At 41.1% G+C, this 15397-nt stretch overlaps 1 protein-coding gene across 2 annotated transcripts in view; it reads left to right on the top strand.

Moving 5' to 3' along the window:
- The first annotated feature begins 2014 nt into the window (after positions 1-2014).
- The window catches only part of RP2 (RP2 activator of ARL3 GTPase), a 53213-nt gene continuing 39830 nt past the window's right edge, over positions 2015-15397 (top strand). The window contains exon 1 of one of the 2 annotated variants that reach the window (XM_072815784.1): positions 2015-2316. In XM_072815784.1, the coding sequence (XP_072671885.1) occupies positions 2215-2316 (102 nt within the window). In that variant the 5' untranslated portion in view covers positions 2015-2214. The remainder of the gene's footprint in view (positions 2317-15397) is intronic. The other variant, XM_072815785.1, reaches the window with a different exon arrangement.

Here is a 15397-nt window from a genome sequence, read left to right as displayed (position 1 = left end):
TGGGATGGGATTTAACAGAATGGGGACTTTATCTGCCCTTTCCTTAGGGTCCCTGAAAAGATCACTGTTGGATCTAGATTTTTGTTTTAGGTTTGAGTTTCTCATTAATGAGTAATTCAAAACTATGAGCGTTTTAGGGATTGTTTCTCTAAAATTAATTTTGTTGTTTGTTCATTAAGTGGAAGAGCATCACTGTGGGACAGAGCTCCCCTAGGCATCAGAAGGCCTAAAGACATATTTCTTTACTTTTTTATTTCAGACGAATCAGAAAGGAATGCATTCAGGGTAGGAGGGAGCATTGAACAATACAGGCTCTGGGTTTTTCTAGTCCCTGATCAACCACTCTCATTGTGACTATGGATTCATCCCTTAATCTCTGTAGACCTGTTTCCCACCACTACACGGTGGTCACAATGTTAACATTCTATGACTATAAAATATCTAAGGGTCTTACCCAAAACATCCTCCCATAGACCTTTCATCTCAGCTGGAAGAAGAAAAAGTATGTATGTATAGGGTAAAGACCCTATTGCCTAAGATCTGGAACTTAAATTTGCAGTAATTTCTAATACTTGAACACATGCACTTTTCTTCCTGATTGGGCAACAAAAGACAGGAAGTGAAAAAGAGAACATTCTTAATGCTCAAGTTAAGTCAGAGACTCATTTAGGACATATGCTAGATGTGAATAAGCGTGGGAAAGTAAAAAGATAACCAAATTTAAACTTGACCTGATTCACATTTGGTGTCCTACTAAGATGTCAAAATACTGTACTCAGAGAATTTAAGCAACAACTTGCCTTTGGGAGGGGGTGGGACAGAGGGAGAAGGAGAGAGAGAATCTTAAGCAGGCTCCACCCCAGCAGAGCCCCACCAGGGGTGGGGGTGGGCCTCCTTCTCACCAGCATGAGATCATGACCTGAGCCAAAATCAAGAGTCCCAGGATTTACCAACTGAGCCACCCAGGTGGTCTTTTTTTTTATTGTCACATAAGCAATACATGTGTATTGTAGTAAACTTGGCCCAAGTGTAACAAATTTTCATAGAGTATATATAAATATATAAATATATATATATATATTTAATACCTTCACTATATGTTGGCAAATCGAACTCCAATAAAAAAAAAACCCTTCAAAGTCTATACCACTTGCTCAGAGTTGACTGTTCATCTGGCAATCCTCCACTAAGCTATAAATTGCACAATAACCCCTTTGCTATGTAACTCCCCCCGCCCCCTCACCATATACACACTCTAGTCACTTTCTTTGATAAGGAATATAGAAAAGGTTATAAACACTTCCTTTACTAGCATGTATTCATTCATGAATGCATTTAACAAACGTTTTATCGAGCACCTAGCACGGAGCTGAGCCAGACCTAGGGAATTCAAAGGTACGTGCTCTTGAAGAGAGGCCTTCTGGCCTCAAGAAATTCACATTTCTAATAGGGAGAGAATACACAATTATTTTACTAAGTACTCGTGCAATTTTAGAGTGAGACGTACAAGAATTAAGAAAGCCCAGAAGAGAAGGCAAAAGGGAGTGTGGCTGGGGGAAGTTTCGGAGGGAGCGCCACTAGCCAGAAGATGTTGGGGTTGAGGGGGACGGGGCAGGAAGGGCCAATCACGAATTTCAGGGCCTCTTCCTGTGTCAGCCGCAACTACTGTTCCCTCACCACTTGCATCATAAAACTGAAGCTTAATGTTCAACTAGGGATCCTTCGCGCGCTTAGAACTTAGAAACTGAGAACCAAGGGCAAAAAGACAAGGCTGCGGAAGCCTGACTCTCAACGGCCGGGGAGCCCCAGAGAGTCCCTGGCGGCGCGGGGCGGGGCCGGGGGGCGGGGCCAGCGGTGCGTGCGCCGGAGCCCGAGGGCCCGCCCCTGGGGGCTGGCGCCGGAGCGGGCAGGGGATTGGTTGTGTGCCTACGTCGACCTTCCTTCATAGGTCGCGCAGGGCTGCTCGCGGGGCTTTGATTGGCTCACTGGGCGCTGAGTGGTCATTGGCTGAGATGGGTCGTCTGGGCGACTGAGAGGAAAAAGAGAAGGGGTGTTGGGCCTGGCGGGCTGACCCGGGCAGGGGAGTGCTGGGCGGTTTCGCGGGGCGGGGTCCGGAGAGCTGCGGGGCCCGGGCGCCTGGGGTTCACGCCACACTCCCCAAGAGGTGCCTGAAGGAGCGGGCCGGCGAGGGGTGGCGGTCCGCAAGCAGGGACCATGGGGTGCTTCTTTTCCAACAGGCGGAAGGCTGAGAAGGAGTCGCAGCCCGAGGGCGAGGGGGAGCGGCCGAAGCAGTACAGCTGGGACCAGCGCGAGAAGGTAACCCAAGTCCGGTGGCCGCCGGGCTCAGCCCTCTCGAGAGCCGCTCGACGAGGGTCCCTTGCGGCCCGGGCCGATCCGGCGGCTGCAGCGCTCGCGCGCGCCCTCCTTTCTCAGCGCGAGTAGTCGAAGTCGGGGGGAATGACTTTTTGGGGTGCGATGAGATACAGCGCTGGAGAGGGCGCCACGGGGAACTGTGAAGCGCTGGAAGGGGCCTTAGAGCTCAGGGTCAGAGCCCTGGGGGCTTTCCCTGCAGTCCGAGGTGGACTCCAGGGGAGGAAGGAGAGCCGTGAATGCCCCAAATCTCAAATCTGCTCATTTCACCGGCAGCGCCCAAGCGGGGTTTGGTCCAGTCGTCGAGTTACACGTGGGACCGATTCTCAGCTTTTTTCGCGGCTCATGTTCGTCTGTGGCTGTTTTCTCTTTTGTCTGCCCTAGCCGTTGAATCACTTTGGTGCCTGATGGTATATTTCCACTCCTGAATTCTCGCAGTTCCGAAGTGGACTGTCGAACGTATGCCTTTGCTTTTCCTCCTCTTCCAGTTGTACAGAAGGAATAATGAAAATTGAATCAGTGTTGGGACGTATGTCAAGACTGTATGGTGACAATAACCAGCATAAACCAGGCAATATGTGACTATTGTTTTCAATGAATGAACACGCCCTTCATTTTACTTTGTATATAGCCAGAAATGAGAAAGCTTTGGGACGTCCACTGGTGTTGCACAAAACACACTTAGTCATAAATTTCATCGTGTTTCCTCTTTCTACATAGTTCTGCATTTGTGCTTAGTAAAATACTTTGATACACTTGTCAAGTATTTTTCTTTTCCAAACGAAAAGACTTTTTAAAAGATGTTATTTGTTTATTCATGATAGAGAGAGAGAGAGAGGCAGAGACACGGGCAGGGGGAGAAGCAGGCTCCATGCTGGGAGCCCGCCGTGGGACTTGATCCTGGGACTTCACGCCCTGGGCCAAAGTCAGATAGATGCTAAACCGCTGAGCCACCCAGGGATCCCCAAAAAGACTTTTAAGTAAACGTTAAGAACAGTTACGTCCTTGCTTAATGCAACATATCTTCACCCATGAATACTTTGGAGTAAAGTTTGTATTCATGTTATGATTTCATAGACCTCCCTGCATGACTTTCAGTCACAGGAATGTTATTCATATAAACTAAGTTCTCCAAGTGTAAGCAATGCGAAGCTTTTTGCAGAATTCTGAGCTGCACCTTTCTTCCTTGTTTTTCAGATCCTTCTTGGATTGCATGGTATATTTATTGTCCTCTTATATATATATATATATTTGATAGCATCATTTTATTGTGTAGGAATGAAAAATACTGTGCTTTCTGGTGTACAAGAAGTTTGCACTTAAAGTTATTTAGTGGACAGTTTTTAAAAGAGTCATTTCCTCAGCCTTAGTATTTCTTAGTATTTCTCTTTAATCTTGAACTGGCTGCCATAGAGAAGCTTGTGTATTTGATTTTTATTTTAGCTTTTTATTTTGAAATCTTAGGCTAAAACTAAAGTGCTTTTATTAATTTTTTTAAATTTAGTGTAGTCTCAGTTGCCCTTTGACTCATTACTTTGTAAAAAATGATTTTGTGGTTAGCGTTTATTAACAATGTTCAGGTTAGTCAGAATTGCATATGTCAATCTTTCTCCTTTTTTAAGATTTTATTTATTTATCAGAGAGAGAGAGAGAGATCTCGCACATGCGTGCGCAGTGGGAGGGGAGAAGCAGAGGGAGAGGAACAAGCAGACTCCAGGCTGAGCACAGAGCCAGATGCAGGTCTTGATCCCAAGACCCTGAGATCATGACCTGAGTGGAAATCAAGAACCAGTTGCTCAGTGGACTGAGGCACCCAGGTGCCCCTTTTTCCTTTTAGATACATGAATGTATACTGTGATTTTTTTCTTTTGCTTTTTGGCTAAGTAAATATATCGAAAAATAGAACAGTGGACACCAACATCCAAACTTTCCCCCCCATATGAGCCGTATAGTAAACCTTCTTTCTTTTTTTTTTTTTTCGTATAGTAAACTTTCAATTGTAGACACTGTTTTGAGCTTACAAGGAACATTTTGGGAGAACACTAGTAGGGTACTGTAGATGTAGAGGTGTAAGACATTATTGGATATGCAAAATAAGCTCATGCTTCTGCATATGTGCGTAATCAAAGTTAAAATATTGATCAACTCACCTAATCAGAATTTTTCTTAATAAATGGACATTATATTCTGAAAACAACCCAGTTTAAAAATCTGCTGGACTATTAGAGAAAGAGAATTACTAGCTTACATTTTGAGACAGTGGAGGTACCACATTTCCCAACATTGCTTTTTTTTGTGATTTTTTCTTTTTTGTTTTGAAATCATTAGGAGTTCACTCTAGGTGTCTCATTTATAGTGGCTAAATTTTATATGATTTTAAATATTTTTTCTAGTTCTTTATCTCTTATGAGGCCAATTTAGGCTAGTGTGCAAATGTTCTATATTAGCCCAGTGGTAATTCTACTGAGTTTAGCATGGTCTTGCTTGCTCCTAGAAGATTTTAGTTGTACCTTAAAAGGAACAGAATGCAAATACAGTCCAGAGAATAGAAGTGAGATATGTTTTAAAGTTACATCAGACAACTACCATTCAACTTTAGATGTAAAAACATAATGCATTGCCTGAAAAGTTTCCTTGCAACTTGGAAAAGTGGTGTTTAAATTTTTCCTTAGGTTGTGTAATCAGAGTATCTTTGTTCAGAGGCACCTTCTGGGTTTTGCGTTTTGAGTTGTGTAATTGGGTCAGTCTTAGGGGACTGAAGCTAGGAGAAATTGTCTCAATTAGAATGTTTGGAGACTAAGTGTTGTCATGGCAACTAATACACTGTAATCAACAGTGTATGAAGCTTATTTTCTATTGTTGCTAACTTTGAAAAAATGAAAAGCTTACTGTACAATTACTACATTGGCATGAGAAATATTTTGGGGTTGTAAGATTTTTTTTAATTTTTAAAAATTTTTAAAAATTTTATTTATTTATTCATGAGAGACAGAGAGAGAGGCAGAGACACAGGCATAGGGAGCCTGCAGGGAGCCTGATGTAGGACTCGATCCCAGGACCCTGGGATCATGCCCTGAGCCAAAGGCAGACTCAACCACTGAGCCACCCAGCCGTCCCGAATTTTTTTTAATTTAAATTCAAGTTAATTAACATATAGTGTATTATTAGTTTCAGGGTTAGAATTTAGTGATTAATCAGTTGCATATGACACCCAGTGCTCATTCCATCATGTGCCCTCCTTAATGCCTATCACCTAGTTAAATGATCCTCCACCCACCTCCCCTCCCCACCTTCTATTTGTTCCCTATTGTCAAGAGACTCTTAGGGTTTGCCTCTCTTTCTGTTATTACCTTATTTTATTTTTCCTTCCCTTCCCCTTTGTTCATCAGTAAAATTCCACATATGAGTGAAATCATATGGTATTTGTCTTTCTCTGACTTATTTCACTTAGCATAGTACCCTCTAGTTCCATCTGTTTTTAAATCATTTGGACAGAAATGCTTTTATCCTTTTTTGCCTGTATGCTGCCTCTCATAGCTAGGCAACCTATTCAATATATAAGTACTCAGACACCAAGGAAGACTCAAAATTATAAAAATTATCCCTGCCCTTAAAGAGCTGACTGCTTTTATTGAATTAAGACAGGAAATATTTAAGTACAAACAAGGAAAAGATGAGAGTATAGAAAAGTAATTTTCATTTTCTAGTTATTCATACCAATACTCCTCCTAGAAATGAGGATTAGTTCTCTGAACAGTGATGGCATAGGTATGAAAATTGTGAATTTGAGTATGGGCAACACATCTTGTGTCCATTACAATTGTCTCATATTTGATAGAAATAAAACTAAACAAAAGCCTTATGCCAGAAATTCAAGTAATTGCATTTTATTTGCTGTTTCATGACTTTGGATAAAGCAGTCAATTTGCGCATTTCAGGTTCCTTGGCTGTAAAATGGAACAGTGCTAAAGATTTCTCTACTATTTAACAAGGCAAAGCCCTGTCTTGACAAAAGGAGGTTAGACAATAATGGTCACTTCTTTTTAAAAAAAAAAAAAAGATTTATTTATTTATTCATGAGACAGAGAAAGAGAGAGGCAGAGACACAGGCAGAGGGAGAAGCAGGCTCCATGCAGGGAGCCTGACGTGGGACTCGATCCTGGATCTCCAGGATCACGCCCTGGGCTGAAGGCGGTCCTAAACCACTGAGCCACCCAGGCTGCCCGATAATGATCACTTCTGAAGATAGCACTCAGACCACAGATTGGGGAGCATAGAACCAGTCTTATTATAAAGCAGATCATAAATTCCTGGGGTTGTTCATCATTGGAAGAAGTGGCTTTGTGAGGAACCCATCTCATTAGTCAAAAGATTCAGACAGAGATTGGATGGCCACCTATTAGAGAAAGAAGTGTCCACATTGAGTAGGGGGCTAGATGCTGTTTTTAGCCTTTTAAGTATGTAAAGTACATATTCTAGGTATCGATTGCTGCATACCAAACCACTCTCAAACTCAGTGGCTTAGAATAATAGCAAGTACTTATATTGTTTACAACTCAGTGATTTGTGTAGGGCTTAGCAAGGTTGGCTGTCTGGCATCAGATGCAGCAGCTTGACTAGAGGCTAGAGGATCCGCTTTCAATATGGCTTTAATAACAGAGCTAGCTGGTAAGTTAATCCTGGCTTTTGGCTAGGGTGAGGGCTAGGGGCCTCTTTATGTAGCCCAGGCTTCTGCACAGTATGATGGCTGGGTTCCAAGGGCAAGTCCTAAGAGACTGAGGGAAACTTAGTGGCTTTTTCTAACTAGCCTCTGAAGTGATGTAGCATCACTTCTGCCACATTCTGCTGGTTGAGGTAGTCGCATATGTGCACCCATGTTCGAGGGGAGGGGACTTTTCATGGGAGGTGTGTCAAAGAATTTGCATGTTTTAAATCTCTTATGTAAAGTTGTTGTTACCATTTTTTGAAGAAGATAACTAGCTTTTTGTTTTATTCATTTTAAAAGCAGCTTTATCTCTAATCATCAGGGAAATGCAATATAAAACCACAATGAGGGGCGCCTGGATGTCTCGGTGTTTAAGCATCTGCATTCAGCTCAGGTCCTGATCCCTGGATCCTGGAATCGAGTCCCACATCAGGCTCCCTGTGAGGAGCTTGCTTCTCCCTCAGCCTGTGTCTCTGCCTCTCTCTGTGTGTCTCTCATGAATAAATAAATGAAATCTTTAAAAAAAAAATAAAACCACAGTGAAGGACCCCTGGGTGGCTCAGTTGATTAAGCCTCTGACTCTCCATTTCGGCTCAGGTCATGATCTCAGGGTAATGAGACAGAGCCCCATGTTGGGCTCTGTGCTCAGCAGGGAGCCTGCTTGAGACTCTTTCCCTCTTCCTCGGCTTCTCCCCCTGGTCACTTGCTGTCTCTCTTTCTCACTCTAAAATAAATAAATTTTTTAAAAAAACAATGAGATAGCACCTCACACCTGTCAGAATGGCTAAAATCAAAAACTCAAGAAGCAACAGTGTTGGCCAGGATGTGGAGAAAAGGGCGTCCTCTTGCATTGTTGCTGTTGGTGGGAATGCAGCCTGGTGTGGAATACAGAATGGAAGTCCTTCAAAAAATAAAAAATAGAACTACCCTACTATCCAGTAAGTATAAGTAAGTGTAAGTAAGTATGAGTAAGTACCCTACTGCCCAAAGAATACAAAAACACTAATTTGAAGGGATATACGCACCCCTGTGTTTGTTGCAGCATCATTTACAATAGCCAGAGCTGGAAGCAGCCTGAGTGTCCCATCAATAGATGAAGGATAAAGAAGATGTGGTGTATATATATATATAATGGAATATTAGCCACAGAAAGAGTGAAATAAAAAAAATCAAAAAAAGAAAAAAAGAAAGAATGAAATCTTTCCATTTGCAACAACATGAATGGAAGATAGGGAGTATAATGCTAAGTGAAATGAGCCAGTCAAAGAAAGACAAATACCATATTCTTTCACTCATATGTGGAATTTAAGAAACAAAACAAATGAACAAAGGAAAAAAAACAAACCAAAAAATAGACTTATAACTGTAAAGAACGAAAAGATGGTTACCAGAGGGGAGGTGGGCAGGGGGGATGGGTAAAATAGGTGAAGGGGATCAAGAGTACACTTACCTTGATGAGCTCTGGGTAATATATGAAACTGTTGAATCACTGTTTTTTTTTTAAAGATTTTATTTATTTATTCATGAGAGACAGAAAGAGAGGCAGAGACACAGGCAGAGGGAGAAGCAGGCTCCTCTCAGGGAGCCAGACATGGAATTCCATCCCGGGCCTCCAGGGTCACACCCTGGGCTGAAGGTGGCGCTAAACTGCTGAGCCACTGGGACTGCCCTCTGCTGAACTTTTTTAAAAGTGTCTGCACTGCCAACTGTTAAGGATTCAAATTTCTTCACGTACATAAAGTTTTGATAAAGGGGAAAAGCACAGAGTGAGAAGTATATGGGACTGGGGTTTTAATTTATATTCTACACACCAGTATACCTCATTGGTAAAGGCAATGAGGTATACTTTTCCAAGTTTTCCAGCTCTCAATTTCCTAAGATCCACTCCAGTTCTCTAATTCTCAGGGTGGGGTGGGGGAAGCGTTGCTAGCAGCATTCAGGCAGATCTGGGTCAACAAAGGGAATGTAAAATTAGATTAAGATTAGATGACATGGAAAATCCTTTTCAATCCTAAAATTTCATAATTCTATTTCATAGTTATATATTTAGCAACATGGTGAACTAATATAAATACAGGTCTTCACCTTCTTTTGTTCTCAGTGTACATAAGATCAAGGTACTGGTATTATTTCTATAATTACATGGCACTGCCATTTTATTTATGAAATAATCTTTCAGCTATAATAGCTGCGTAGTCCTGAAACTGATTTAACAAAGTTGAAATTTTAAGTAATTTTATTTTAATTGAAGTGCAATTTACATGGATAATTTACATTTTATCTGTCCACTAGACACAGAGAGAGACAGAGACATAGGCATAGGCATTTACATTTTATCCATCCATTAGACAGAGAGAGAGACAGAGACATAGGCAGACATAGGCTCCCTGCAGGGAGCCCAATGCAGGACTCAATCCTGGGACTCCAGGATCATGTTCTGAACTGCAGACACTCAACCACTGAGCCACCCAGGCATCCCAATCTACCCTTTTACTTTTTTTAAGATTTTTATTTATTCATGAGAGACACAGAGAGGCAGAGACATAGGCAGAGGGAGAAACAGGCTCTCCGTAGAGAGTCTGATGCAGGACTTGATCCCAGGACCCCGAGATCATGCCCTGAGCCAAAGGCAGATGTTTAACCACTGAGCCACCTAGGCATCCCAGAAATTTGCCCTTTTAAAGTATATACTTCTGAGTTTTGGCAAATGAACATAGTCGAGTAACTGATCACCACAATTGAGATATAGAACAGTTTTATCTCCCCACTCCCCAAATTTCATCATGCTCCTTTGTAGTCGACTCCACTCCAGCCTCTGATCAGTTTTTATCCCTATAGTTTTGGGGGTTTTTTGGACTGATTTATTTATTTATTTATTTATTTATTTATTTATTTATTTTTTATTTATTTATTTATTTATTTTTAAAGATTTTATTTATTGAGAGAGTGAGAGGGAGAAGCAGACTCTCTGCTGAGTGGGGAGCCCAATGCAGGGATCAATCCTGGGATTCCAGGATCATGACCTGAGCTGAAGGCAGATGCTTAACTGACTGAGCCACCCATGCACCCCCCACACACAAAGTTTTTTTTAAGTAATCTCTGCACTGGCACATGGGGCTCAATCTCATGACCCTATTATCAAGGGTTCCATGCTCTACCAACCTAACCAGCCGGGTGCCCCATCCCTATAATTTTGTCTTTTTGAGAATGTCATATTACATGAAATCATGTAATATGTAACCTTTTGAGTCTGCCTTCTTTCATTTAGCATGATACCTTTAAAGTTCACCCATGTTGTTGCATGTATCAGGAGTTCGTTTTTATTGTTGAGTAGTATTCCACTATATGGGTGTACCATGTTTATCCATTCACCAGTTGAGGAACATTTGGCTTGTTTTCAGTTTTGAAAGCCAAATAAATTTTTAATTATGAAGAAAGCTACCATAAATATTTGCATACAGGTTTTTGAGTGAGCATAATTTTTCATTTTGTTTGGGTGAATACCTAGGAGTAGGATTACTGACTCATGTGGAAATTGTATATTAAACTTTTTAAGAAACTGCTAAACTATTTTTCAAAGTGGCTATGCCAGTTTGCATTCTTACCAGCAATGTATGAGATCCAGTTGCTATGCCACCAGTACTTGGTATGGTCAGGTGTTTTTTTATTTTTTAACTTTAGCCATTCTAATAGGCATGTAGTAGTATTTCATTGTGGTTTAACTTGTATTTCCCTGATGACTAATGATGTTGAGCATTTTTCCATATACTTAGTTGCCACCCATATATTTTCTTTGGTGAAGTGTTTATTAAAATCTCTTGCCCATTTTTTACCGGATTGTTTTCTTAATTGAGTTTTGAGACTTTTTTTATATCCTGGACACAAGTCTCTTGTCATATATGTGTTTTGCGATTTTTTTCCCAATTAATTATTTGAATTCTCTTAACAGTGTCTTTTGAAGAACAAAAATTTTCTATTTTGATAAAAGTCTAGTTTTCAATTTTTTCTTTTATGGATTGGGTTTTTGGTTTCACATCTAGAAAATCTTTGACTAAGAATACAAACATTTTCTCATCTATTTTATTCTAGAGTTTGTAGAGTTTTTGATTTTACAGTTAGGTTCTATAATCCATTTTGAATTAATTATTTGAATGAATTAATGGTGCAAAATGTGAGAGGTTCTTTTAATTTTTTTACATATAGATTTCCAATTGTTCCAACACTATTTGTTGAAAAGACTTCTTTGTTTATTGAATTGCCTTTGCACCTTTGTCAGTGTATATGTTAGTCTATTTTTGAATCCCTATTCTGTTTTATTGATTTATGTACCTAGTAAACATTGTTTTCTGCTTGAATATGGTTACACATGAAGAAGCAATCAAGAAAATACTTAGGAGTCAGACTGCCTGGGTTTGAAACTCAGCTCAAGCATTTACTGTGTGTGACTTTGGGCAAGTTATTTAGCCTCTGGGTACCTAAATTTTCTCATCTGTAAAAGAGACAATAGTACACAACTCTCATAGGGGTTTTTATGAATATTTTTAAAAAGATATTATTTTTTTGGGAGTGTAGACATGCAGGGATGGCGGGGCCAAAGGGGAGGGAGAGGGCTGGCGGAGCCCAAAACAGGGTTGGATCTCAGGACCCTGAGATCACAACCTGAGTTGAACTCTGAGAGTCAGATGCTCAACCAACTAAGCCACCCAGGTGCCCCTGGGTTTTTATCAGTATTGAGTAAATGATTATAAAGCACTGAGAATGGTGCCTCGTACCTATATGGTGCTGCTTATACTGCTCAGCTTTATTTTGGAACTCTGTGCAGACAGGCTTTCCATTAAAATTAACAAATTCCATTATTTCATCTCAGGTTATCATTTTGGAAGTTAAACTGTAGAGGTGAGTTTTAATGGAAAAATTTGCATTGCTGCTCAGTGAAAATATTAGATGTTCACTTTTGTTTTCTGTTAAGACAATAATGTTTAACTTAGTTTAGTAGCTATATCAGGTGAATTCCAGTTGTTGAGATGTCTCTTTGATTTTGAAAGTGTTTCTTTGATTTCGTAGTAAGAAATACAGCCTAAACTAAGCTCACTTCATAAGTGGCTCCTGTGGAAAAAGTAGCTTGAAATATAACCTTTTCATGTTTGTGATTTGGGGCACTTTGAGAACTAGTAACTTTTGCAAAATGATTATGGTACTGAGCTTCATGTTATTTATTATTACTTTTTGTTTTGAAGAACTTTCAGGATTTGTTGAGAAAGTACAGCAACATACATCTTAAATTTCTCCTTTGTAGACCATATTGACAGTCCAAATAATTTTATAGCATAGAACTCTTTAGCTAGAGGATCTTTAGCTATAGCATTAATTTCTCTCCATAACCAGAAGAACTGAGGTATCCAGATAAAATACTTAGAAGAATAGTAAATTACATTTAACTCCTCAGCATTGGCAGTTGTTATGGACTGAATATTTATATCCCTCCAAAATTCATGTGGAAGCCCTAACCGTGTAGGCTGTGTTTGGAGATGGGCCTCAAAGGAAGTAATTAAGGTTAAATGGGATCATAAGGGTAGGGCCCTGATCTGATAGGATTAGCATCCTTATAAGAAGAGACATCAGAGAGGGGCACCTGGGTGTCTCAGTGGTTGAGCATCTGCCTTTGGCTCAGGGCGTGATCCCAGGGTCCTGGGATCGAGTCCTGCATCAGGCTCTGCCTCACTTTTTTGTGTGTCTTTCACAAATTAACAAAATCTTTAAAAAGAGACAGAGAGACAGACAGACATCAGAGAGCTTGTCCTGCACTCACCCAGGAAGGCCATGTGAGGATGTAAGTGAGAGGGCAGCTGTTGTCTGCCAGCCAGAGAGAGAGTTCTCTTTTTTTTTTTAACCTTTGTTTTTTTTTTTTTATTTATTTATGATAGTCACAGAGAGAGAGAGAGAGAGAGAGAGAGAGAGAGGCAGAGACATAGGCAGAGGGAGAAGCAGGCTCCATGCACCAGGAGCCTGATGTGGGATTCGATCCCGGGTCTCCAGGATCGCGCCCTGGGCCAAAGGCAGGTGCCAAACTGCTGCGCCACCCAGGGATCCCCAGAGAGAGAGTTCTCACCGGAAACCAACTGCAATGGTGCCTCAATCTTGGACTTTCCAGCCTCCAGATTGTGAGACATAAATTTCTGTTGTTTAAGCCACCTGGTCTGTTATTTTATTATAGCAACCAGTTCTCCATAACAAAATAGCATGGACTATGTAGCTTAAACAGCTGACATTTATTTATTAGATGGTTCTAGAGACTGAGAAATCCAACATCAAAGTACTAGCAGATCCGAGTGTCTGATGCCAAAGATAAATACTGCTGGACATTAGGTTAAAGCATTGAAAACAGGTTTTATCCTGTAACTACTGACAGTAGGGGACAGAGCTGAGCTTTGTTCCGATTTGTGTGGAGGTGATTTCAGCAATTTTATCAGGAAAATGAGGGAGCAGGGAGAGCAGGGCCTCCATAGAATCAGAAAAGTGAAAATTACAAAGTTGGTCAGTGTAAATGTGATTAGGTCGGCTGTGTTTGTTCTCTCACACTTATCAAAGTTAGGATTCTGTCCTCCCACAGAGACTGGTAGACAGAGGCCCTATCCTTCCTGATAATTATATTTCAAAGGAATGGCTCTCAGGTCTTTGAGAAAGATGTTTATGAGATTTAAGACTTACATATTCACAACCACCAGCCCTTTTTAGTAAATACCCTAAGAAAGGGAGGTCAGGGGCCTATTATCAGGTATTGGCTAGAACAAATGGTAAATTGTCCCAGGAGGAAAATTTTCCAGGCAGGAATTTTAATGGGGGCAGGAGGGTAGGGTCCTTCCAGAGACATGGTTTTGTGCTGCTAGAAGCCGTGCTAGAGTTCAGTCACGTCTCTTAACTGCAGGGATTTGGACGGAATTGTAACGTTCCACACTTTTCACTGGTGAGGGCTGCTTCCTGGCTCATATTCACTTACCTTCTTGTGTACTCATGGCCTTTCCTCTAGTGTGTGGAGGGAGGAAGAGAGGGGGAACTCTTCTTTTTCTTTCTTAATTCTGTCTTTTCTTCTAAGAGTGCTAAGCTCATCATGAGGTGCTGCCCTTTTGACTTCTCCTAAACCTAAAAGGCCTAACTCCAAGTACCATCACTTCAGGGGTTAGGACTTCAACATAAGAATTTTGAGAGGATATGAGTATTCAGTACATAATACTTCCTGTGCAGACTAAGATAGCAGCTCAGTAATTTCAGAGTTAAGAGTAGATACTTCTGCATTTGCAACAACTACTGATACAGTACTGATTATATTATAATTCATATAGTTGAAAATTTTCAAATACTATACATCTTATGTATCATTTCCATGCAAAACAAATTCGCTAAATTCCTTTAAGTAACAGGTATTAACTGTCTTTTTTTAAAGATTTTATTTATGTATTTGAGAAAAAGAGAGAGCACATGAGCTGGGGTGGGTGGGTGGAAGGGGCAGAGGGAGAGGGAGAAGCAGACTGCTAGCTGAGCAGGGAGCCCGACACCGGCTGATCCCAGGACCCCAAGATCATGACCTGAGCCAGACAGATGTTTAATCAACTGAGCCACCCAGGCGCCCCAACGGTTTTATTTTTTAATTTTTATCCAAACACTGGTTTGCCCCCTCCTTAATTTTCAGATAAATGTGCTTGCAAATGTTTGAACTTGTTATCCATATCTCAGGCAAAGATAATTTGGCCAGAATCTCGAACCCCAAGTTAATTCCCCGGGAAAGTACACATAAAGTTTTACGTCAAAGTTTTAAGGAGTTTCTGGTACAGCGAGATAAACCATGAACTGAAGCTTGAAGATTCTGCTTGTCCATTGCATTTGAGGCCTCGGTAGAGACAGGCCAACTCCTGGGCTTCTTTTCCCTACACCTATTCCTGGTGTTCCTGATCTTCTCACCCCCACTGTGGGAAGTGGATTGGTGCCAAGGTGACAGGCTGAAGAAGACCAGAGAATGTTTTTACCCTCTTTATGGCCTAAAGCAGAACTGACTGAAACCGCTCTTCATGTTCTTTTTTCTCCACTTTAAGGCCTGGATTAGATCCAGATCCCATTAGCCTGCTCTATGACCACATCCCCATCCCCTTTCACTGGCTCTTTCAAGTGCAAGGCAGCCCCAGCTTTCTTCTAACCGCAGGTATGGTAGAGTAGAGGATGTAAAAAGGAGAAACCCAGGACTGATGTGCCTCTGCCTCCTTTGTGTATAATTATCTTCCCACTCAGAAACTGGCCAACTTGAACAGTGACCTGACTAAATGTCCCCAA

The sequence above is a fragment of the Canis lupus genome, chromosome X, assembly GCF_048164855.1.
Source record: "Canis lupus baileyi chromosome X, mCanLup2.hap1, whole genome shotgun sequence".
In the NCBI taxonomy this organism is placed as follows: domain Eukaryota; kingdom Metazoa; phylum Chordata; class Mammalia; order Carnivora; family Canidae; genus Canis; species Canis lupus.
This window is presented reverse-complemented; position numbering and strand designations above follow the sequence as displayed.